General features: G+C 43.2%; 1 protein-coding gene across 1 annotated transcript in view; it reads right to left on the bottom strand.

The window, feature by feature from the left end:
• Positions 1-2,860: 2,860 nt before the first annotated feature.
• The window catches only part of RNF24 (ring finger protein 24), a 113,600-nt gene continuing 90,339 nt past the window's right edge, over positions 2,861-26,121 (bottom strand). Inside the window, exons 3-6 of the mRNA XM_069204732.1 lie at positions 19,330-19,372; positions 15,593-15,634; positions 9,176-9,255; positions 2,861-3,743 (exon numbers count right to left, since the gene is read on the bottom strand). Coding sequence (XP_069060833.1) covers positions 3,605-3,743; positions 9,176-9,255; positions 15,593-15,634; positions 19,330-19,372 — 304 coding nt within the window. The 3' untranslated portion in view covers positions 2,861-3,604. The remainder of the gene's footprint in view (positions 3,744-9,175; positions 9,256-15,592; positions 15,635-19,329; positions 19,373-26,121) is intronic.

Genomic DNA, 26,121 nt, shown 5'->3' with positions numbered 1-26,121 from the left:
CTGCCTCTGGGCCTTGACAATTTTCCCAGGTCCATGCGTGAGGTGCTGCTCCAGTCCAGGGTCTTTCTTTGAATTCATCCCATCGACTGTACTCAGTTGGTGATCACTAAGCATGTTACAAGTGTTAATTTTCACTGATAAGTAAAATACGTGTGCCGGCTCATACATGAACATTCTATTTTGTTCCAAGCTTTCTGCGAGTGTGTATGCACCCCAACCATCTACATGTTATCCAAAGTACATTAACATATATGGGATCCCTGAGGCAGGCCCATCATCTCAGGATGTGGGTCAAAACTTGAACTTAAGTGCAAGTATGTACATCATTTTGACAAATCGTTTGTGACACCATGGAAATTCTGAAAACTGCAGAGTAGATAAAGGTGTTGTAGATGCAATAAGGCGCTCTATCATATGTGTATAACTTTCATTCAAAGCGTATCTTCAAGGTTCATTCACCCAAATAGTGGTAAAAGCGGATGTTAAGTACCACCACCCATCAGCAGCAATCCTATCGATCAGATATGGGGACATGCACAACCCTGAGACTTTTGCTGTAGGTTTATTAATGTTTGCCTATCGATACGAAGGGCTTTATTTAGTGGTTTTGAGGTAAAAAAGTACACCTGACAAGGCACGTTAAGAAGTGATATGCTAGTACCCATATTCACTCACAAACATATTTCATTTGTTTCCGTTGTTTAGGGTGTATCCCCTCCTCTTGTCTTGATGAAGACCCAGATACAAAAATTGTACACATATGGGTCGAAACGTCAACACGGAATTTTATATGAGTTTGATGTCTGGCCTGCTAAGGGGCAAAATAAGGATTGTACTCTGTGTCCTAATGTGTATATAATATTCCATAAGCTCCTTCTTTGAGTTAACATATGGTGTTTATATGTTGTATTGTGACCTCACCTTAACTTTTACGTGCATTGTGCCATTTTTACAATGTGGAACACCCTTATGTAATGCATTATTTGCCTTACATTGCTCAAAAGAGTTTGCTTCGCTTACATAGTGTTGTGGGTGGTTATTGCATTATGTGTGAGGAGGACTGCTTGAACCCCTCTTTTCAGAGTTTAACCCTTTTGTTTCTTCAAAACAAACTGGCTCCCCAACAGAATTGTGGCCTATAGCAATCAGGTGATCAAACAGGATTCCACATACTGATCATCATTGAGGTAACACTTCTTCCTGCGTTTCTTGGGGAGAAAGTTATTAACAGTCAAACAGGGAAATTTAAAACAGAGTTTGTTAGAGAAACTGAACTTACCTCTCCAGGTGTTCCTTTCCTGCAGATATTCTTCAAGCTAGGTGGCTCGCAAAACCATACACAAAAGAGAATACATGCAATTTTACAACCAAAATGACAAGAGAAGGTAGATCTGATGAAACTACTCGTGGATTAAGGAGATTGAGGTCTAGAAGCTGCATCCACATGAGTAACCGGACATCTCTACTCTGCAACGCAGGGACGATGGTAGAAACTTCACACTTTAGCAAGATTCAACCCGTTGGACTTGAGCATATGAAGTCACAGATGAAATAAGACCTTTCACTCAGAATAACTTTGCAATGGGAAAAATCATTCTAAAGCATTGCATGCATTCTCCTAGAGTGTGAATAGTATCTCAAGAGTAAAAAGCTTTGTAGCTACCTCTTTGAGAAGACCACTAGAGTACTTTATTACTCCTTGAGGAAGTCAACTTACCTGAAACAACAGAGAAAGTTGTGGCTTGAAAATCTGGGAAACTAGCAGCAGAAAAAAATGCTGTGACAGACAACACTTCAAAGCAGAAGGAAAGCTTTGAGCGAGGATGCAACGCCAATACCAGGATAAGCACTTGCTAGTGGCATGGGTACACCCAATTGCACCCACCGTTACTCCACTCTTTCCCACCATGCACCCTAGCTTTGATATTAGGAGACAACTTAAACGGTCTATACAAGCGCTTAATTTGTAAAAGAATAAAGCTTGTCTCAGTAGGACACAGACCGTGCTACTGAAGGCTGGCGCACCGAATGCCAAGACTGTATAAACTCGATTCGGCCTCAATCTCTTTAGCCCACTAGATACTCAGTCTTTCCCCTTAGTGTGTTTCTTCTGGTGAATGTAGGATGTGGAAAAATAAGTGCTGGTCCACAAAAAGGAGTGCCTGTGGATCCGAAAGAATATTTTAAACCCACAGAAATGGAGGGCCATTTGTTACTGCAGTGCACCAAGCCCCCTGTGTTGAGTAATGATGTCTTGGTCCCTCTTTCACAGAAAGTACAGGTAATTCAGCACAACAACTCTGAAAAGGAACAATGCAGGCTCTGTCCCAACAAGTATATTAAAATATTTTACCCCCTCTCACGTTAAGATGACTTAAAAAAAATGCACACATCACTACTGAGGTTTAACAGTCCAGTGGAAAAATCTTGTAAAGGCTACAGTGCCGCGTATAAGAAATTGAGGAACCTGCTGCACATCCTGCCAAGATACTCTGGCAAGTCTTAGTGGCCTGTATGTGGACTAGGAGGGTAGCCTAAGATGAACATAATTGTGGCTTATGGCCACAAAACAGCAGGGGATTGAAGAATGGCCAACAAAGAGCCCTCTGTCACAAGAAACAAAAATGATTAACAGGAAAACTCTAAGGTACACTAGATGTACACCTGAAAAATACAGCTGACGTCAGCTACGAGCACCTCAGTTCTACAGTCACTAATGTTAACCGCTGACGACAGAACACAAAGGAAGTCCCCTTTGTACAAATTGTGCACCTGAAGCATTGGATTCGGCATGGAGCTGCTCTGAAGTCCTACATTATCTGCTTACACATTATGCATTTTAAATATCACATAAGGGAGATATGAAATCGTTCTTTTAATTAATATATATTTAGATATACATATAGCTTAGTACAAAATAAGTGCTCTTTCAATTGTTAACACGTCACCTCTGTTAACCCAAACATTTTATACAAGAAACAAAATTGTCATCAGACGGATTCTGCGGGATACAAAGTCTCAGAAGATTTGGCACGAGAGCCTTGCTTTGCAGTGGACCAGGGCATTCTATCGAAGCCGCTGGCAATACTAGATTTTGTTGGACAGTCAAAACATTAAGGGTGTTTTTTCATCATGGCAAGAGGTACACTGGCACAGATAGTTGTTTGCATAGCAATTCACTGCTGCCATACCAGGCTTTGGCGAATTTATTTGTAGTTGTTGAGTTCGTTCATCGTAACAAATTTTATGGGTAACGTTCTCCATCCAGCGCGTTCTCCATCCAGCGCGTTCTCCATCCAGCGCAACAGACGTTCATATGCACTCAGAAGTTCTTGTGCTGTAAATCAGTTTTCAAGTTTCAATGAAGGGTGAAGGCGGTAAGATACTTCACAGTGCTCCTCAAAGTCCGTCCTACGTCCTTGGGTTTCCATGCCATTGTCCTAAAGACTGAAAATCCATCTTCACATTTACCTCCTTGAGAACCCTACCGTAGCCGACGACAGATGCATCAAGGAAGTCGGCTGCAGATTCCGACACCTGTAATTCTCTTCACAGGCCCACCACAGTCTTTTTTGCTTCCCAAATTGGTGGTCAGGGCATTAGACTATACAATGTTCTCAGCCCCAGGGAGGGGTCCTTGTGGAGGTCCATGGTCCTGATTACTGTGCAGCTGTGCCAGCTGAAGAACGGGCATGTTACACAGCGGGCACACCTTCCGGACTTCCAGCCACTTGATGAGGCACCTGGGAACACGAAATGAGACAGAATGTCAACAGTACATCCCTTTATCAATCATCTCACTTACTGATGCTTGGCTACAACTTGGACATCACATACGCCATGTCTTAAACAGTCAACTTATTGAAGTCAATAGTTTTTTTTCCATTGTTGAAAACATGTACATAGGTGGAATTCAACTTTCACAACACCCTGCTGACTTAATACAACTTTTAGCTGAAGAATGGCATACTATGCACGATGGCATCAACATTATGAAGTAGTTAATGCTGCCCTGAATGAAGGCCCTATTTTGGCTACCATTTACTACCGAAACATACACATCGAGAAGCACGCCAGTTAAGCAAGCCAGAATCCATACGAATTCCATATGAACAGGTCCAGCGTAGCCATCCGGTAATGTTGATTCACAAGATATCCTTTATCTATATAAAAGACTCCAATTTAGATCCAGTTTGGTAAATCTGACTCACAAGAACTGACTAGAAATCTGCCATGGTGCCAGCTATCGAGTACCATTGTTAGACACCTATGATTTACGGTATAAGGTTTCATTTCAAGGCTAATACAGTACAATGTTCCCGCTTCACAACATTCTCTCATCGCACAACTATGTAGGCTAGCAGTACTTGTTAAACACCGCCTCGCCATGAAGGCAATGGTTCGGCTTGGTGTTTATGTTCACGACTTGGAGAGCTCAACAGGGTGCAATAACCATCTTTGAGCCGGTTGTTCTTGGTCAACCAGGCTCCTTGACAACCCCAAACCTCTTGCTCTTCATCAGCCTTTGGGTCCAACATTCTATTTGAAAAACCACAATTTGACTAGAGAACATACATCGAGCAAGCCCAACGAACCCAGCTAGCCCAACTAACCCAGCATGCGGCCGCCCCATGACCACAATCTACTGGGGAGATCTGTTTCAGAAAAGGGAGTGATATCTGAAATGACCAAGATGAATTTAACAGTCATGATTAAAAATACTAGCAAGAAACAACCACCAGGCTAAATGCACCAAATGTGCTTGTTGTAACAGACCGGATGCAACAAACAGGATAGCTGTGTGTATGAGTAACAAAGTAACATGGCTCTGTCTTCTACCTGAAGTGAGTCCTAGCAAAGGAAGGGGAGAGAGAGAGGTTGCAACTGTCGGGTGATAACTTTCAGCTTTCCAAGCTGGAATAAAGGGACTGATGCTACACTGGGAAAAAATATAGCCACTCGAAGCTGGGACTTTAAAGGTGTAGAGTGTAATTTTCCTTTTAAACATCACAAAAAGCATTTCGTACTGAATTTCCTTGCAGCAGAGGTGCATCAATGGTGTCACAGGCTCATGATGAAGTTGGGGAGGTTCATGGATGCAGAGAATATGCAAAAAGACTGAAGCCTGAACGAACTAAAAAAAAAAAAAAAGTCAACCCACTAAGGAGTTAATTGCCATTTTAGTCTGTTATGTTTAGCAGTACACCAGCATCTTTAGCCCGTGTGCAGTTTTTTATATTTCCTATGCATCTGAATATTGAATTTCTTTCTGTATAAATGTTTTATAAAGCAGGGCATCCAGGTCTATGGAATGCAGCCAAGGATTACGAAGATGGACGGCTCAAGGTCCGCAGTGAAAGGTATGGTAGGGAGTTTAAGAGCGGAGACGGGGCTTGTGGCAGTGTGTCGACACACAGCAGCAGGCCTTTAACTTGGAACCTCCCTGCAATCCCCTCAGCAGCTGGCCCGGGCGGGACCAAAAATAGAAGCGCTAAATGACTGCACGTACTATTTAGAGCTGGGTCACGAGTGAAGTTGTGCATCACTCGAAACCGAGCTTCTAATGCTCGCTCTGTTCTGGAGAAGGAGTCCGGAAAACCCACGCATCGCGCATATATCTTCTATTTTCACCCCTACACTTGGTTTGGTCGTTTATATTTATTTACACGCACATTGTAAATAGACCTGGCATTGTCGAGTACTGAATTCTGTGGCTGCTGTGGCAACCTAGAAGGAACAGTGACAAGGTCTGCCACAAAGCAGCAGCTGAATAGAAATAATGCTGGCCTCTCTGGCGTATGCAAAGCACAAGTGCTTTGATGCGACATCCATCCAAGAAAAGGCCTCGACGCAGCGTGCTCCGTGGAAGGTTACTGCCCTCGTACAATCGCGGTATGAACCTGGCAAGCCCAGGCTGGGTCCGCACTGGCCTGCTCCCTAAGTAACATTTTGCCATCCAAAGATGTTTATGCTTGGGTGATGTACCAGCGCGGGAAGCCGTGTTCTGGGCAAAACAAGCAGGTATGCTTCGGCTGGCTCAACTGGCACACACAGGCTTTGCCCAGGGTGCAGGGAAAACACGACCAAGCCAAGAATGTACAAGTCATTCAAAGCTGTGTGTCACCTTCTGCGGGACTAAAGTGTCTTTAGGTTGTCACACCGAAGAAATGCCTCTTCCATCAGTACCAGGGATCATGGCAGCGGTAGGAAGTGCTCGTCTCCGGTCCATGGCCTACCACGTCATCACTGCCTCCTTACCTTGTGCACCGGGCAAGGAACCTCGGGTTGCAGCTGGACAAGGATCTTAGCCTGCCAGCACAAGTGGCGGTCAGAGTCTCGTTTGGTTCTTTCAGGAAACCAGACCTTTCTTTACTTAGGTCAGATGTTTTGAGTCTTCACTAAGAAAATGCCCTTTGGGCTCCCTGATTCACAGATATTCTGTTTGCACAAATTATGGCCTACGGATGGGGACGGGTATAGCGCACACCATTCTTGGCACTGATAATTGCCCAGAGAATATTAGAAGCCGGAATTAAGCACTGAGAAGATCAGCCCTGAAAAGTTTCATAAAGCAAAGAGAACCGGGTTCAGATCTGTGATGGAGTGGAGCGGTTTGGCACCACCTCACGCGCTCTTTCACCCACTCTAGAAGTTTTTTAGGGAATTAACCTAATATTGAGAGTTAGCGGGACGTGAATGCATAGCTTGATACCTACCAGGTCAGTTTAGGCGCCAGAAACCCCGGGCATTGATTAAGGGCCTTGTGCATCAAAGTTATGGGTTTAAAAGGACCCTTCGTTTGAGTGGAACCCAGGGTAATGCTCGTGTGATTGGGTTTATGTGACAGCCCTTGGAGTCCTGGTATTAAACGTGCTGCAATGTTATGTCCTACTTGTAAACATTCAATTAACTATGTTGGAGAGACCAGGCAGATGGCATTGTCATAGCCCCATTGTAACTGAATAAGGTTATTTACCAATGGGGTATGCAGGGCGCCTTCTGAGTGACGAGGAAGTCACTACCTAAAGTGGACCACATCTGTTCAAATAGGTTTACTTCGGGGATTGCAATCACGAATGTGGGTAATGCCCTTTGCTGAGTGTGGGGCCATGCTCCCGAGGCAGTATGCAGCGTGCCCTTGCAGAAGCTGTTGTAGATACCTTCACTGGGTTTTTGGTGCCAATATGGTTACCTTGGTTTGGTAGGTGATACAAGAATGCAAACATGTGATTTGTTGCTCCCTAACCCAAAGATGCTCATCAATGTTTGTGGTGCAGAGACAGCTCGTGCATGTCACATTGTGCCAAAATCAAGATAGCACAGATTCTGTGAGATGCTGACTGCAATATTCTGGTAGGAAGATTTATTTTTAGATTGTTCCTAGAAAAACCAAGCCTGCAAAGGCACAGTTTATTAAAATGGTTGTGCTTCCCAACAGGAAACCACTATAGAGCTGCAATTAAAGCACTGCCACTCACAACAGTTTTAATTCAGGCCAGAAGTTTCCTACTGCAATTTGAATTTGCGCCAGCATGCTTAGTGGACATTCCAGATGTACCCTCCCCCCCCCCCCCCCCCCCCGCGCTAATAAGGGGTTTCAAAGTGAGCCAGTCAAGATGCTGAAAGAATCTAAACCCAGGGCGCAGGATGGGGCTGCAATGTCACAAATGATGTGCTTATACAGTATCAGCAACTTTAAATGCCAATCTGGAGTGCTTAGCTGTTTTTTACGCTAAGGACACAATTCTGCACCAAGCTACAGTTTTACAAAACGTTTGACTGTTACGCCCCAGATGGGCCTAGGATCGAGTCTGACTGGCCATTCCCGTGGTAAATCAGGACTCCAAATATAGATGTGACATTAATTACACATATCTGCACACTCCTTGTGGGAGGCTGAGCTTCAGAATTTTCTCTTGACTCAGCTCCTTCTGAGATTCAGGCCTTTGAATCAACCTGCTGGGCAAACTACCTTTTACACTGCACCTGGCCTTGGAAGTCTCAACCCCACAAAAACAAAGGGGGTAGCCAGATGACGGCGCCAGCCACAGAGGGGACCTTTTGGAGGGAAGGGACAAGAGGCAGGGTCTCGGAGAATGTCTCTCTTCAGGCCACTTGATGCCTTATTGGGAGCTCATAAAATGGTGTACAGCGGTGATGGGGAGGGCGTAGCTATGCTGTGTTACCCTAGGACTGGGTACTAACTTCTGCAACTTTCCACCACCACTTAGAAACCCCTGCATGTAGGACAGACTGTTGGGAACAGTCCGGCTCTGGGAGAAGCCATGCTGGAGGAATGGCCAGGTGGAGGAGGGAAGACACCTGACCCAACCGGACTTCGCATTTCAGTTGGCGCCTCGCACTAGGACCTGTTTCTCCAAGGCCTATGTCACTTGCTCCTCTACACCCTCTGGTGGTCAGGAGAGGGATGGATTGTACTGGGAGGTCCCTGGAGGGTACCCTTGGATCTTTTGTGCACTGGTCCTGCAAGAGTGTGATCTCCAGAAGGAAGGGCCCCTCACTTCCAATGAACCAGGTGGGCTCCACAAGTGGTCAAAGGAGCCCGTGGGACCTCGAGGAAACAGGCAGGGAGGGCGCTTTGCACTGAAGTCCTTCTGCACTAGAAAGCCCCAGGCCCAGGGGAAGTGCCTGATTCCCAGACGGGAGACAGGTTCTGTGTAAGGAGGGAGAACAGTAAAAATCAGGCTTCCCACGAACTGGGAAACTTGGAGGCCAGGAGGCCTGGAGAAACTGCTCCTGGTGGCTGGAACACGTTAGCATGAGTAAAACACAATCTCTATCTCGTATGTTCTCTGAAGATGTTTGGTTGTTCACCAGAAATTACTTGCACTGACATTTTCTTCTGGAGCCAGAGTCAAGTCTGAAGTACTTATGCTCGCCTACAGGACAATTGTGGGTCTGCCGAGTCTACTTAAAACATGCATTTCTACATAACCAGCCTAGAGAGCACTGCGCTCCAGATGCAAACTACTGCATATCTCACCCAAAGTGTGCAGTGCTGGGGGGAGTTATTGGTGTTTCAAAGTGTCTTGTTGCCTACGGTTAACCAATACTACATAACCAAAGATGATAGTAGATGAAAATTAAAAAAAAAACAAGGAAAATAAAACCTGTACAAATACTCATTAAGTTGTCAACTATACACATCACTTACTTCCTGTGGAAGGCGTGTTTGCACGGACAGATGCCCAGTTCATCCTTGGGCTTGAACTCCTCCAAACAGACTGCACAGATCTAGAAAAGAAAAACATGAAAAAAGCGTAAATAATTTCTGATGGTAAACAACAAAAATGGTCTATTTATATTAATAATTTATAATACTCCACGGAAGTTGCTCTCAGAATAGGGCTCATACAATGGGGCATAAAACCCACCCAGGCAGGAATCATGTTACCAGGACCTCCTAACTTTCAGAAAGCACCTTAAAACATGGCTCTTCAAGCAATAACCCCCCACCCCCCGAAAACCCCAGCACCTTGAGACCCTACTGGGTGAGTAGCATGCTTAAGAAATTTGATTGATTGATTGATTGATTGATGTTAGCATGCTGCTCTGCAACCAACACAGCAGCCATCATCCCATACCCTGATACCCCAGACACAGGAAAAAGTTGCCACAAAATGAAGCGTCAACAATGCATTTATTTGCAGGGTTTGTGCAGCCAACATCCTCATGGTTCTGTGTGCTCTGTGTACTGATGAGTCAACGATGACTGCTTACATATGTGTGCCCTAAACACACAATGTTATTTACCTTTAACAATAGGTCTGCAGTTTGTCATTTTGGAGATTTACAGTCTGAGCAGTACACTTGCCATCTAATGTTGGGCTCCAAATATTACAACTTTATTTCTTCTAAGGCTTTAGGTCTACAGCGAATGTCTTGGGATATCACTCCTTAATCACAATGCACAGGGACATGGTACAGACGGCAGGTTATTTGTGCAGATTGCCACCGGGGTTCGTATTTGTGGGCCGCAGCACACATTTGCCTGTGTTTTCTGCAGGCGTGATAGCGAGTGCACGGAAAGTACCAAAGCCGGTTCCTAGTCGGGAGGTTGCGGGTTTCCTATTCCTCACTGGTGAACACTTACAAATAGCCTATGGTCACAGTTCTCAGTAATCACCAACTAACAGAAAACAGACAAATTCCTCCAATGAAATATGTAACTTAGAGCTAGATGTGGCTTTATAGGAAATAGCTCTTTGCATTTTGGGATATGTAGTTTGAATTTACAATTATAAACACGGGAATAAAAACCACAGCATGAAAAACACTGTTGTCTAAAAAGCTGCAATCGTAGGTGCCACACTTGTCATGGGTCCACTTCAATGCTAGTTTTTTTTGAGGGAAACAGCACTTACAGTGTAGCAAATGCATTGCAATGCATTTACCACGATGCCTTTACCATGCATATGCGTTTAGCATGCATGCCTTTACCACAAATATACCTTTACCACGCATGCCTTTACAACCAATTTTGTTGCAAAGGCATGAATGGTAAAGGTGTACGCGTGGAAAATGTTTTAAAGGTAAGTATTAAGTGGGTTGAGTGATATATATATATATATATATATACACACACACACACACATACACGTATGTATGTGGTGTTTAGGGTAGTTAATGGTTATTGGTGGTAAAGGGCATTTTTTGGTTTAGGGTGGACGTTTTTTTTTTTTTAGGTTGGTGAGGGCATTTTTCAGTTTTAGGGTGGGTATGGGTTTTTTGGGTGGAAAGGGCATTTTTAGGTTTTAGGGTGGGTATGGGTTTTGGGGCAGTGAGGGCAGTTTTAGGGTGGGTATGGGGCAGTAAGGGCATCTTTAGGTTTTAGGGTGAGTATGGGATCCGGAGTGGTAAGGCCATTTTTAGGTTTTAGAGTGGGTATGGGACTTGGGGCGGTAAGGCCATTTTGAGGTTTTAGGGTGGGTATGGGTTTTTGGGCAGTAAGGTCATTTTTAGGTTTTAGGGTGGGTATGGGATTTGGGGCGGTAAGGGCATTTTAAAATTTTAGGGTGGGTATGGGTTTTGGGGCGGAAAGGGCATTTTTTAGGTTTTAGGGTGGGTATGGGTTTTGGGGCGGTAAGGGCAATTTTAGGTTTTTGGAGAGGGTATAGGATTTTGAGTGGTAAGGGCATTTTTAGGTTTAAGGATGGGTATGGGATTTGGGGCGGAAAGGCCATTTTTAGGTTTTAGAGTGGGTTTGGGCTTTGGGGAGGTAAGGGCAGTTTTAGGTTTTAGAGTGGGTATGGTTTTTTGGGCGGTAAGGCCATTTTTAGGTTGGGTATGGGTTTTGGGGCGGTAAGGGAATTTTTTAGGTTTTAGGGTGGGTATGGGTTTTGGGACGGTAAGGGCATTTTTAGATTTTTGAGTGGTAAGGGCATTTTTAGGTTCAAGGATGGGTATGGGTTTCGGGGTGGTTTTGATCGAAGTGCCCGTCAAATCCCTTTTCCTTGCTTGTAGACACCTGGGCACCCTTATGAATTACCAATTGGTTTACTGTTTCTCAGGTCTCATGCGGTTCACCCCATCCCTCTTTCAATTCTTGTATTTCAGATGCTCCTTATACCTACGCTGTGCCTGAGGTCTGCAGAAAGCCATCAGCCTCTAACAAAGGTAAGTGAAGGAGTTCACAATTTCATTTACTATAAAAGGACTAACTAGTTACGGTCACTTTCTATTCTATTATAGGGGCTAGGGAACTGACCATATCCAATTTCAAGAGCTGTGCTAGCAAAAAGATTCACCCAACACACACGAGCAAAAGCAACTTGACTACAGAACACCCGAATGGACCATTTCACAATCTATACAGATCGCTTACAAAACATCCACTAATCCTGGAAAGTTCTTTTAACACAAATTATTCAAACACTACCTTTGGTTTTCACACCAGTGAGTTAGACATTATACTTCAGTTTAACTTTGGCCTCTGAGTTAAGTGTATAACGGACAGAAATAAAAACAAATGCAAAACTCTTCAAAAGTTAAAAATTGAGCTGCCCTGTGAAACTCTTACAGCATAGCCGCTAATTGTTAACCAACCTATTATCTGAGAACCTACTGTACATACCATAGGACCTCGTAAAGATATACCTGACTGTATGTATTATATCAAATTTGAAATGCTCAGTGAAAAACCACTAGCATGATCAGTTCCTCTATAGTGGTAGCATGCTTTGTGCACATAAGCTGGTTATTTTACATGTATCTTGCCGCAGATTCCGCAATTACTTTTTCAACCTATTATATTTTAAGTATTTGTTTTTTTTCTTTCAGAACTTTAATGTAACCATGCTGGATGCCTGCACACAGTAACCAAGAGTAAGCTCCAGCGTCCTCTCAGAAACTCATTATTAGGTCTCGACTGCTAGACCGTGCGTGCACGTACTGTTGCGAGTCATTATGAGCTTAAAGGAACATATAGGGACTTGATGTTTTACCCACTGTTCACCACTGGTTGGCTTTCCCGTCACTCTCATTTGCCTGCTTCTTAGTTGTGTTCCAGCTTTTCAATCTTGTTTTTGACCTCCTGTGGAGCAGGGCCTCCTTATTTTCTCTTGTGATTGGCTAACTTCTATACTCCACTGCTTGCTTTTCAGGCCCTACTTTTGTCTCATGGTATAAGCACTCCAAGAGATTCCATGTATTTTCCGCTTTCCAGCTGTCTCCCTTGTGTACCTCTCTCCCCCGGCCACACTTTGTGTTGCTGTCTGCCGCCTACACACTTGCCCTACCCCTCCATACTGAGCCCCCGCTTGCTTCATCCTCCACTGCTTTCTCACTTGTGTGCTCCCCCCACCCCACATTGCTCTCTTGCACCTTCTTCTCCTTATTCCTACCTTTAATGTTGTTTTCCCAACTGGCACTCTCCTCTGTCGCCTGTTCTCCAAACCACGCATGCCCTCCTTCTGTCGACTTCCACGCTGTTCTGTCTACCCCTCTTTGCTTCCCCCACCTGCACCCACCATGTTGCTTCCCCATGCTAGCCCTCTATTGCTACACCCTCTGTGATGCTCCCCCAATCATCCTTTAAAAAAAAACTAAAACAAGCAGTTCCATTATTTAGAAACACTTGGGTCCATTTGTTGCGCTCGCCACATAACAGCACCTTTAATTTTTTTTTTCTTTTATCATGCTCCATAGCATTGGGGATGTTGTACAGCATGGCTAAAAACTATTGTCAAAGTCAACAGGTTAATAGGATAGAACTATTGGTTTTGCCAATGCTGGTTATTTTTAGTTGCTACATAGTACATTTTTTAGGGTTCTTAGCTGCAGTTTACATCTAGACTAAGACTTCCCTCTTCTCTAGTTACCAATATAGGACCTTGAGTTGTACCTGGTATTGGGTTATTTTTCAATCACCCATCCAGAGCAAGTTCAGGGAGACTTATAGTAATGCCTGCCTCCATAATTCAATTATCTAACTACTTAAAGCCCCTAGAAGGCAGAGTTGTGCTGTATGACATCCATTCAAATCTTTCAATGCGTATTTCGAGGTGGGACTTACAGAAAACTACGGGTATAAGTACCTGAGTGGAGTTTCAGACCACCCCTGAGTGGCAAGAAGGCTGAAAGTTCATTAAGGTGCCCTAGGCCCCTTATACACAAATCCCATCAGAAAAATGACAAAACCCAAGATCTTAAGGACAAGTTTTTTTTTCCTTTCAGGGGCACTGAAATTAAAAAGAATATATAATAATAATCTTCCAGCATTTGGCAAATGTTTTGAAAAAAAAAAAAAAAAAAAAAAAAGAAGATTGAATCTTGCGGAAGGAATTTTTTTTTTTTTTATCACACATAAAAATGCCTTGCAATCATGTTGACGAGACAGTGCCTAATATGTTTTGTAGTAGTTCCTCAGCCTACTGGCAATGCTGTTCATCTGACACTAGAGGGCCCCAAGATTGGGCGCCTCTTTTAGAGGTTGCCCCATATGCACCTCAAAGACTGAACAGTAGGGAGGCGTCATAAACTGGTTAAGTATTGCGAGTCGGACTCAGTTCAGTGAGACATCCAGTCTATGCGGTTAGCGTTAGCTTTTAATCGATCATTGGCAGTGAGAAGGGTGGAACGCCACAAGTGGGGAGCTGGTTTCTGTAGGATTGTGAAATACTTCGGAGTCAGTACTCCTTGAAGTGAAAGATATTTCACATCGAAGCACCAAGAGCTGCCAGCTTCCCTTACATGGGGCCATGCGGTAGCTTGCATGGTCGTCCATTTGGTCCTTGGAAGCTTTGGCTGATGAAAGCGGGTTTACACATCCCAAGCCTCGCCTGTTCTGGGCCGCAACGTAACCGCGGTGGATCAGTTTTTACTCCCTACTTCTTGCATAGATGGCTCTAAAGTAACTCTTGTTAAAATTATGAAAATTGTCCAATTTGTACCAGATGCACCTATTCTGCAGGGCCAATAAAGGGATCTGAATGTTGTGAGCAACTCACAGGCAGCTTTTTCGACAGAAGAACTAACTCTTAGGCAAATTGTAATGCACAGGCTTACGTCTCGGTTAGAGCTCTTGCACAAGTGACACCAAACTGACAATACAGGTGAACAGAGTGAGTTGGCTAGAATCACACCAACTGTCAGCAAGGATTTGAGAACCCCACATGAGGATTTTACCTGTCCAAAGAGTGCGTCTGAGTTTTTGGCTACTTGCATTTGTGTTAGTTGTGCTACAAAACCTGTTCTTGCACAGTGCGGCAATACCAAGCTTTGCTGTTCACTAGACTCACAAATACAATTCTGAAATTGGGAAATCAACGTAGTTTAAGGCTTCTCCAGTACTTTATGTAATTTCTGATTTGCATTCAGGAGATTCACAAAACCCTCCGGAAGCAGGCTCAGAACTATAAGTAACTTGCAGTTTCCAGACATACTTTGGTGTACTTACTTATATCAATCGACTCTTTTCCAACCTGGTCATTGACCAGTTTATCTTGGACTGTTCTACAATTAGTCATCAGACACTGGGGTGCCCTCTTGTGTTCCTTCAGTGATTGAATGCAGAACTTATTCTATAATTAATTCATCCTCCAAGTTAAATAAGGAGTGCCTCTATTTATCGACTAAAGTTTTGACTTGTTAGAAACTCAAAAAAATTCCTAGAGCATTTCTAATATTCCACGAATGTCACAAATTCTGCAGGACCACCCACATTAATATGTATTTATGCTAAATAAATACAAATCGATACAGCTGTGCATTTCTAAACTCTGAACTGGATTTTAAAAGTGCACGTGCTCCTGATAACATGAAAGGGCATGTAAACAAAAATCAAATGTAAGTAAATGTCATGGTGGATAACAGGCACAAACTTCAGAGTTTGTAGGGTTGACTATTTTGCTGTTTAACCACCAGAATGTGACCCGCAAACACAGCCCCCTAAAAGGTAATTGACTGATGTGGAAATCTTATCACATTGATGGAATTACTGTCGCATTAAATATGTAGAGGTTACGCTTTTTTACACATGCATTAAGAGATTAGCAAATGCACCTAATTCTCCCAAAATAAAACAAGATGTTCATTATGGGTGGAGAAAAGATAATATTTTAGAAAGTCCTACCTCATGGAGGTTTAGCTCTTTCACTTTTTCTTTTAGTATAACCTGCAAGAGAAGCAGACAAAATGTTAGTTGGCGCTCTATATTTCAGCCATACTCACGACTGACATCAGAGTGCATACCTAAACTCTTATTGTAAAATGCACAGAACATAGATTCACAACATAGGTTCAGTGGTTGAAGTCAAATTACAGAGACTGAGAGCATCCATTTTATTTATTTACTATGTATTGGTGATTTTTATAGGATCCATGTTCTGCCACTTATCTCTCCAATAAACCAAATCCAAAAGAGTGCACCCTGCTAAGTACTATTGCATGAGGTTGGAGTAACAAGTAAGATCAATATATCAAGGAGAATTCCCCCCTCCCCCAAAGTCATCAAACAATATTGTCAGCAAGGTAAATCATCAAACTTCTCAATTTTCAAGAAGGACCTGAAATCAAAAGAGCACGACAAAATATATTTTTTTTTATTTCATGGAAAAAAGGAGACACTTTCAAAGAAAAAGCCTTCATGTGGTCAATAAGGCTATGAAACAGAAGGAGGGTGTTGCCTTCTCCAGGTGCGGACCCCAGGCCCACAAGCTCTTTTTAAATTATGTTATGTGTAATGTATCTATGTATAAGGGATGCCTGATGAGGTCATTGAGACTCTCCCTGTGGGGGCATGTGAAGGTTTTTTTTTTTTTTTTATCTGTGGAAGTGTCTCTTTTTTTTATTTAAAAAAAAAAAAGCTTTATTTTTAGTCGCTCTCTTTTGGTTTCAATTCTATCTTGAGAATAGATAAATGTCATAATTTTACTCGCTGGCAAAATGGTTTGATGTCCGGGCTCATTCTCCTCGGTATGCTGGGGGTACCACTTCAGAGCTGGCAGTGCAGACAGGATACCCAATGTGATACACTAAGTTAGTTTCTTTACTCTCCCACTTGAGGCGTTTACCCATATTAACACAAAAACTAGATGATCCCAGTTAAAATTAAATAAATAAAATAAAATACTGATGCCATTTTGGGCTGTTTATCCACCAGGAAGAGTAATGCCAGCTGTAACTTAAGCCTAAAGCTTGCCCAAAGGGGCACCAGCTCTGCCACTACAGAAAGAGCCAGAGTAATCTGCAAGACTGTGTAAAGGATGAAAACACAGGCCTCTGCAATTGTTTACATTTCCTGTCCAGCTGACAAAGCTTATGTTTGGAAATTAAAAGTTCATGATTTTTCCCCGGTGGCATAACTCAGAGATCATCAGAAGACTGGGTCATTCTGTCCCATTGGGCACAGTCGAAAAGTTTATGTATGTTTTTCATTTAGCTGTTTATTCTCGTTCCAGCTAAGGTCCATCACTGTCTGTGAAACACCAGGGTGAAAGAAAGTGCACTAGGATGGTCGTCAATTCACATTTCCTGTAAGCAGCCCGTCAAAAAGTGGAAGAGCCACTGCAAAAAAAAAAAAAGGAGTCCTGGCTCTGCCACCAATAAATGAGCTTCACGCGATATGCCATTATGTCTGAAGGTCAGTAGAGGCGGTAGACCTATGCATGTATTCGTATAGAACAAAAGGCAGCGCAGCACTCCGTAGGGCTATGGTAAGCACATAGTGAACGAGTGCTAGGAAAGGTAGCTGGTTATTGGATTACTAGTGAGTTGCATCAACACTGCAACGCCCTTCTGTGGCCAACACCCTAAAGCAGAAGCCAAGACTTTACATTCAGGGCTGTGCTCCGTGTTAGATTAAAGGTAAGATTAGAACTGCTCCTGGTGCAGTATCTGTGGTCGGTGTTCCATGTGTATTTTTTCCCAAGTGTACTTTAATGGGGGGAAAAGGGCCGACTGATGCCACCATCATGAGAAGAGACTGTGCACAAATGATGCGAAGGAGTCAGAAGTAGGAATGGTAACTTTTCCAGTTCTGGGTTTTGATTTAACCTATTGGTGCATTCTGGGAGTTGTAGTCTTGGTTCATTTTAATTGAACTAAATGGACCAAAACACTTGATAAAGATAGGTAAAAGCCAGGAATGGAAAAATGGTGGTACTGGTGAAATGAAGCCATCCGGTCACCGTAGGAAGGGATCACATTCAGTGATGTAAGATGTACACAGCACTGACGATTGCCACTCCGGTTTGATCAGCGTGGATACGGGTGAACGTGAAGTTACAACTGTCCCACAAGCCGATTTGCTAAGGTTTTGTGGCTGGAGCCTGCTGCCTATCCAAAGGCACAAACTTAAGTGGTTAAGAACTGAGTATTTTCGAAAAAGTGTATATATCAATTAAAAAAAAAGTTTATCATGTGACGCAGCTGACACGTCACTGGTTTAGAAAGTAAACCAACCAAGTGTTGTTGACGCATGCCCTTTTCTAATGGCTGTTCACCTGAGTCCAGTTCACAGAGGCAGGTTTTAAGCACTACCATTAAATAACACACAAAATGGCTGCCTTTTTACAGGAGCGGCACACGGTGCATGGAGGGGGTGGGGCGGGGTGGTGGGGGACTAGAGGGAATGGGGCGTGCAAATGAATTTAACAAAATAAAACACTTACCTCGTTCCTCACCCGTCTTGCTGCTGCAGGCACAGGCTCCCAGCTTGCCCTGCGGCAAATCCTGAAGCTGCTCAAAGCAGCGTCAGGATTGGCTGGGAGTGCCCTGTGCAGGCTCTTTCCAGCCCGCCAACTGTGCTGCCAGGCTGGAGACAGCCTTCTGTGCATGTATGTTTGGCTGTCCTGAGACAGCCGGCCAAACATACATGCGCTGTGAGCACTCCCCCTCGCTGCTCGTCACTGCCGTGGCCCCGCCCATTCAAAAGAAAAAGATAATAAACAAAGTTTATTATCCTTTTCTTTCAAAGGTTTGCAGCTGCTGCTGGGGGTGGGGCTAGGGGGGGGATGCTTCTCCGCCCTAAAGGAGGAGCCGCCCCTGCCTTTTTAGCAGTCTGCTGGCCATGCGGAGACAGAAAGCAAACTTTAGCTTTTTATTCTTTGGAACAGGTTTGCTAACCGGTCCAACAAGTATTCTGAAGTGACAAGGGAAAGCACTCAGTTTTGTCCACAACGTCAGGCCTGGCTTTCAGAACCAACGGTCCCCTTCGATGGAGAAGGGACTCATAAGAATTCCTGAAGAAATTCCAGTCAATTCTAGTTGCAAGTTGGAACTGGTTTGTAATGCTATTAATTGTATGAACTGGCGTCTACACCGCCACATTGGTTTTAGGGGTGTGCAAATTCATGCTATTTTTGTTTTCAGTGGAAGTTACGCTAAAAGCATGAAAAAGTGGCTTGCTGGTATTTTCATACAAGAGCATACCTCGAGTGAAAAAGAAACTCAAGATACCGGAAGTGAGTGGTCTGAGTGGAATACGTCTCTTGGTGACACACTTTCTGCCCATGAGCAAAAGATTACACAACATTGTAAAATGTGGAAGTGACAATTTCACAAGTTTTGTGAGTGGTGAACTCTGCAAATCTCGGAAGCGTCTAATTGGTTTCACGTGGTATTTTGATTAAACAATAATTTTGCTATATACATATATCCCAAATTCCATTTCCTGCAACTGGAACAGGTTAAAATAAATGTCAACTGAACTTCCAATAGGGCAGGATTTGGAAGACAATTTTCAAATTGCTGCCTGATAATCCACCTGTCTGGGGTATTGAAGGTTTTGTAACATGCGGCTACAAATTCACACCGAAGGCACAACTGTATTTTCCAGGCAAACTAAATTGTTGAAATGCACAACCTCACCTGTTTGTACGCATACAATTCCTTGTGTGCCTGATGTCTTAGTCTGAAAGATAAGAAAATAATAACAGTTAATATGTGTGTAGAATCTGAGCGTCTGCTTTGAGGGGATCACTGTAGAGAACGAATGATCACCCCCATTATATAATACATATAATTAGTCGAAAAATATTATGCCCAGGCGGTGCCAGCATAAAGTACAGAGTTAAGTAACAATTATTTTCTTTGCGTGTGAAAATAAAAAAAAAATAATGAGAAAGGAGGTTGCATGGCATGCTTGGAAAACTGTAGAAAAAATGCCTAGGAGTAAACCACACCTCTGTTTTTTCTTTTTTTTGTTTGTTACATTCAAATGCAATTTATTGCGAGGCTTTGGCGAGTTGGTGGTTTTCAAAATCCAACAAACAGAAAAAAGCATAAATGCAATTCCAGAATAATTGCCATCTGTGGGGGGGAGGGCAGTGTAAACTTTGTGGTACGTGTACCCACAAGGGAGAACTTTCTCATTGTGTGGGCCAGTGGTCTTCAAACATTTCCTGCTGAACAACCACTGAGGAGAAAAACAAAGTTTGGTTGGGCCCATCAGAAAAAACATGAATCGTCAAACATTCCACTGCTTGTGTCTTGCGTCCCCTGAACAGCCCTTTGCCTCCCACAAAAAGGGACAGCCCCAGAATCTGTAGACCACTTACATACGTGTTTGATTTGAAAAGTGATGGAATGGTTGACAGCAAGAATTAGAGCTGGTGGTTTCGCAGGCATCTCAATGACCATAACTTCTAGCACAACTGCTGGCTTCCACTGCATCTCTCTTTCACTCCGTCAGTCTCAGGGTCTGATTTAGAACTCAGTGGACAGGTTACTCCTTCACAACGGTGATGGAGATCCTGTTCGCCGAAATCTAAATCCCGTGGAATATAATGGGATTTAGACTCCTGCGGATGGGATATCTGTCACCGTTATGACTGAGTAACCCATCCACTGAGTTCTAAATCAGGCTCCAAATCATCAACTGAGAGCTCTGCTAGACAAACCATGTTATTAATATCCTCAGGGATTTAAAAAAAAATGTGTTCAAACCTTTGCTTGAGGTGTCCAACTGAGATCGTTGCACCACCTCATCAAAACGTTCCCTAAGTTTAGCAACAAAGAGTCCACTCTTATTACAAGGTTACTCGCCTTATCGGATTATTGTTGGAATAAGATGGTGAATGATGTGTTGTCCATCTGTAAAGTGTAACTGGGTGTTACACCAAAAGTATTTGTCAGCCCCAAGCATTTAGTGAGTTTAGTTACGGAGGTCAGGTTTTCAGCAGCATACATATTACAAACAAAACCCATATGAATGCTCTAGGTGAGGAGACTGGCTGCATGATTCAGTCCAGAAAAATCAGCCCTCGCCATCGGGTTAACTAAACGAAGGGGAGCTACAGATATGAATGACGTTGGTCCTTTACTGGCGTTCACCATATCTGGCTGCTTTTAGATTGAGCCTCTGCAGCACACATTCGCTGTCTGCAAGACATGATGTATTCAGTTTACGGGCTTTAACCATGCCCACTATTGCCATTCGTTCTTTGTTGTGCTGGTCTTAAATGCTTCCTTTTTATTGGTGCATTTTTCTAAATGACCCTTCTTTGTGTATTTAGTTCCCTCCCAGGCGATTTCACTAAGAGAACATTTTTGTTGGCCATCACACTATGTTCACTCGAGTTCACGCTTCCTCCTGTTACAGCGTGTGATGGCCCATTCTCCCTCCTCCCGTCTGAACATTGCAGCCTTCGGGTTCTTTTGGTTGTCCATAGCAATGTGCTTACACCACACCAGTTAAAAAAACATGTTTAGAAAGGCACCAAAGGTTTCAGGTTTCGTTTGTTCTCATGCTTCTGCTAGGGTATACTTATTGGTGTCTTCCAAGCCACCTTTCCCCCCACTGCTGTTTTAGAAGTAATTGGCTATATGTGCATGTTTTGCACCCTCCAGCGCACACACACACACTCATCCACTTTCAGTCTTCCTCAATCTAAAGTCTTCTAAACAGTGCTGCAACTGTTCTGGTCCCAGTGGTAAATCCTCCTTCTTAATCCTATAAGCAGTGCTCCTAGCTGAGTCTCTGGTCCCAGTCATAATTCCTAATTCTTTGTCCTGTAGACCGTGCTGCAGCTGCTTCTCTGGTCCCAGTGATAATTCTTCGTTCTAAGTCCTCTAGACAGTGGTGCAGCCAAGTTGTAATTTCTCATTCTAAGTCCTCTAGGAAGTGGTGCTAGCTGCTTCTCCGGTCCCAGGGGGTATTTCCTCATTCTAAGCCTGCTAGACAGTGCTGCTAGCTGTTTCTCTGGTACCGTCGGTAATTCCTCATTATAAGTCCTGTAGACAATGTTGCAGCTGCTTCTGTGGTCCCAGTGGTAATTCTTTATTCCAAGTCCTCTAGACAGTGCTGCCAGCTGCTTCTCTGGTCCTGTCAGTAACTCCCCTGTTCCAAGTCCTGTAGGCAGTTCTGCAGCTGTGTCTCTGGTCCCAGTGGTAATTCCTCATTCTTAATCCCCTAGACAGTGCTGCAGCTGCTTCTCTGGTCCCGTGAGTTACTCCTCCATTCTAAATCCTCTAGACAGTGCTGCAGCTATCGCTCTGCCCCAGTGGTAACTCGACATTCTTAGTCCTCTAGGCAGTGCCGCTAGCCCCTTCTCTGGTCCACTCAGTAATTACCATTCTAAGTCCTCTAGGCAGTGCTGCAGCTGTGTCTGTTCCCAGTGGTGATTTCTTATTCTTAATCCCCTAGACAGTGTTGCCGCTGCTTCTCTGGTCCCATCTGTAACTCCTACATTCCAAGGCCTCTCGGCAGTGCTGCACCTATCGCTCTGTTCATATATCGACTACACTCCAAATCAAAACACATAGGTAAAAGACTCCTTTACAACGGCAATAGCTCGAACTCTCACAAACGTGAGATCTATTGCATTGCTAATGCTTGTCTCTAAGGTCAGGGTCTATCAACAGCAAGAGGAGAAAGTACCATTTTGCCAACTGATCCAATTGTGATTTTTTTTAAAAGCATTCCTAGCTGTAAAAAAAAAAAAAAAAAAAAAATACTTTACTTACCTGTGACAACAATTCTGTGCTCAATCAATATTCGCTATAAATGCACTTGTTTTGCGCGCTCTTGAAATCTACTGCAGCAGGTCAAAAAGTTCTGATGCCAATCTTAAGGGCTTCAATTTGAGGAAAATGCATGAAACTACACCATGTGGGTTTCAAAAGTAACCAGACTATGCTTTCATTCAACATATCTCACTTGTTACACAGTCACCATCTGACAGCACTGCCGGGATTCGTCGAAGATCATCTCATTCTTTATGTACGACTCTCGGTGTAATAGGTGCATTAAACAGGCCCGGATCAAGTAACTATAGTCAGATATACATCCGGACTAGTTCACAATGCAAATGTCTGCAAACGTAAAATCACTAATTCTGACCTTCCTTTCAGAATCCAAGCATCCTTACACAATCTGGTACCAGATTTCTCATTTACTCAGCCTTGAACTTCAGAAGAAGCACCAAAGCAATGGTCATTGAAAGAGGGCAACCTTCCAGACTTACAACTCTACCCTCGCTCCACTGTCTAGACTACAGTCTTCTTGTAGGTCACTACCTACTGCCTCGAAACCAAAAAGATTAAAGAAGTACAACTACGTTACTGTAATGATATGTGAGTTTTGACCACTGACTCCACGTGGCACTTGTCTTAGCAGTACACCATCACAGATCAAAGTTCTGCATGGGAATAATGCAGAGTACCATGGATGCTCTATCAACCTGTTTGATTGCAATTCTAATTGAATCAAGATGGCTTGTTATCACCTGGTGACTGTTGCCAGTCACATTAAGCATGTTTAAGATGCCAGTTGGCTGACTATTCTCGTATGAGAACCTCACTTTTACTTACATTCCAGCAAACATTACAGGTGAACCGCGTACCTTTACATGATTAGGACTCATGATGTTTCATCTAACTCTATCCCAACTCGTTATCCTAGAGACACTAGTCAATCAGTTATTATCACAATCAGAACATACAAGCTTCTGTCTTTTTATTGTAGGTGCGCTTGGTTTAACGGTTTATAATCCCACTTCCATTGCTTTATAGTGATTGCTCCGGTCATTTCATTATATTGCTGTGTACAATGCATACCTAATTTGCTTATAATGTTAAAAACAAAAAGAGAAGTTGATTTTAGGAATATAGGGTATGAGTCATTGGTCAAAAGGGTGGAATGTAATGATATGCGAGTTTTGACCACTGACTACACATTGCACTTAGCCTACCGTCACATTAGGGACCACCAACTTCATTTTGCCAGTTGACTTTATTTTAGCATTAGCCACTGCCACGTTAAAAGCTGCAAGTCGTTTTCCACATTGTACAATGTGCACACGTTTTAATTTTTGTGTTCTTTTCCCACCAATGACTTAGGCTGATAAGAATGTACTAAGACGGCAGGGACGGTCTTGTTTTTGAATTGGCACCTTTGGATTGTAACAAAGTCCCAACGTGTTATTTTAAAAGCTGGCGTAAAGTAATCAGCATTTTTTTAATAAACCTCTGCAGGGAAAGGGAGGTTCTAAAATGTTCCTCTCTTGTTTGTTCAAAGTATAAGAGGCCGAGACCAGATTCACCAGGACAGAGAGTGTTTGCAGATCTTAGGCATATCGAGGACGCTGGAGTGTGTCACCCTTCCCGTGAGGATAATTAATCTCTCTCTCCTCGATCAATTCTGATATCTGGCGATCTGATGCTGAATAGGAGGGAGATAAAGCAGTGATGCCCTTTTCTCATGGTGATGCATATTTTTTAATTCATTATTTGCTTTGCATTATACTATAGATACATATATTTGCGGTGTATATTGCAGTGGAGAATCATTTGTACATTCTTTCATTTCATTGCTGTGACCATTTTTAAACGTGTGCTTTCAGCATGCTAATCTCCTTTTAGGAACCTTGCGTAGTGAAATAATAAATGTCTTCTTTGGACTATTGAATCAGCGCAATTCCTTGTAAAATCCTTCGAGATCATTCAGGTTGAGCGGGACAATGCCACACTAACTCAAGCCACAACGCCAATTTAAAATCTTAGCTCTGTCCTCTTTTGTGCAACAATTCGTATTGTAACAGTCAGTACTTCGCTGAAAACATAACATAGTAATAATTAGACAAACATGTTAAGAGACTCAAAGGCACATGAGAGGAGCCCCTGATCACATTTCTACATCACTAAATACAAAAAAGTAATTTGGTCTGGGTATCACCGTGCATGAATGCTTTACAAAGAGATATGGAAATAAAGAAGTAAACAGAAGGTGAATTTAAGTGCAATGTGAAATATGAACAGTCTTAAACCGAGCTCGCATTCACAGAGTCTCATCAAGGTCCTTAGAAGATTTTTTCTCCGCGGATAACTGGAACTGTGGATAAAACATTTTGTCAAAGTTCGTGGAGTATTCAGTTTGTAAACTTTGTTTACCTTTGTCTCATGCTAATGCGATGGACCAGTTGACAGCGCGCCGCCTGCTGAAGTCAGACTGCTGCCTCCATGACAGAGAGAGGCGCATAAACAATGGGACAGGATTATCTGTTCATGCCTAACAAAAGGATACTTCGATTGTTATTGAGTTAAGCTATGGTATCTGCGCCTGGAGGCGAGAATACATGCGCTTGATAAAACTCCAGGGGCACCTGTGATTGAATAAATGTACTCCACCAGCTTATGGGCAGCTATCCTTGGGTTTAGAATATCTGTAACATTTTATCTGCAGCGCTATCACGAGAGAAGCAGGTACATTAATAATGTGGAAAAAAGTCAACAATAGCTACAAATGTATCAGCATGCGTACAGGTGGTAGACGAAAAGGAAAGCAGGCACACAACAGCAGGGACCCAGACTGTGCCAAAATATATTTATAAAAAGACCTTGCAAAACCAGATGGTGGAGCAGATAGATACTAGTAACGACAAAAAACAAGGCATATTGTACACACAATGAAAACCATAAACGGAGAAAAGACATGCATTTTCGAAGGCAGTGGGTGGGTTATCTCAGTGTTCTGGTATACACCCCGCGATACCCAAGTGGTTTGTGCACTGAAAAAGAATGTTGGTTCTCCAAGAATATACCTAAATCAGACCAACATATACTCACACCGACAAGAGTGTGCAGGACTGATTCCCGAGCTGGCAGGCCACTTCTAGTTGGCCCGTGTACACAGATACCACAGGACATGTACACAGTAAACACACTTTGCATGCACAAGCAGCTTACATTTTAAGACCTGCAGAATCAGCCTTGGCAGCATGTGGGCGACAGAGTACATTTGCACACAATCTAAGGTGATCTGTCTGCAGACCTGTAGGGGTAGCGGGTTCATGAGCAGCCTTCTGCTCATGTGCACAGCCAACACACAACACAAGGTGTGTATAGAATTATAGTGAAGATGTACTGTCCAATGGGGCTGTGCACTAGAAAATCAAGAGTTAATGTGGCTATAATGAGTAATAGTACAGAGGTTGCAAGATAATGGATATGAAATGAAGAACTAACCACAATCAATTGAGAATGACTTGAAAAATGGCACATGGAATCCAATTAAGGCACATACATGGCCAGAGGAATGAGAAGAGAGGGGGCCACAATGATGAAAAGTGGTCCCAGACAGGTTAAGAACCGTGAACAACGGACAAGAATTAACAGGGAATGCGGGGGTGGCGTATGGGCCAGAGAGAGACTTAGCATGCAGCA

Source organism: Pleurodeles waltl, chromosome 1_2 (assembly GCF_031143425.1).
Source record: "Pleurodeles waltl isolate 20211129_DDA chromosome 1_2, aPleWal1.hap1.20221129, whole genome shotgun sequence".
In the NCBI taxonomy this organism is placed as follows: domain Eukaryota; kingdom Metazoa; phylum Chordata; class Amphibia; order Caudata; family Salamandridae; genus Pleurodeles; species Pleurodeles waltl.
The sequence above is the reverse complement of the archived record's forward strand: the minus strand, read 5'-3'. Positions and strand labels throughout refer to the sequence as shown.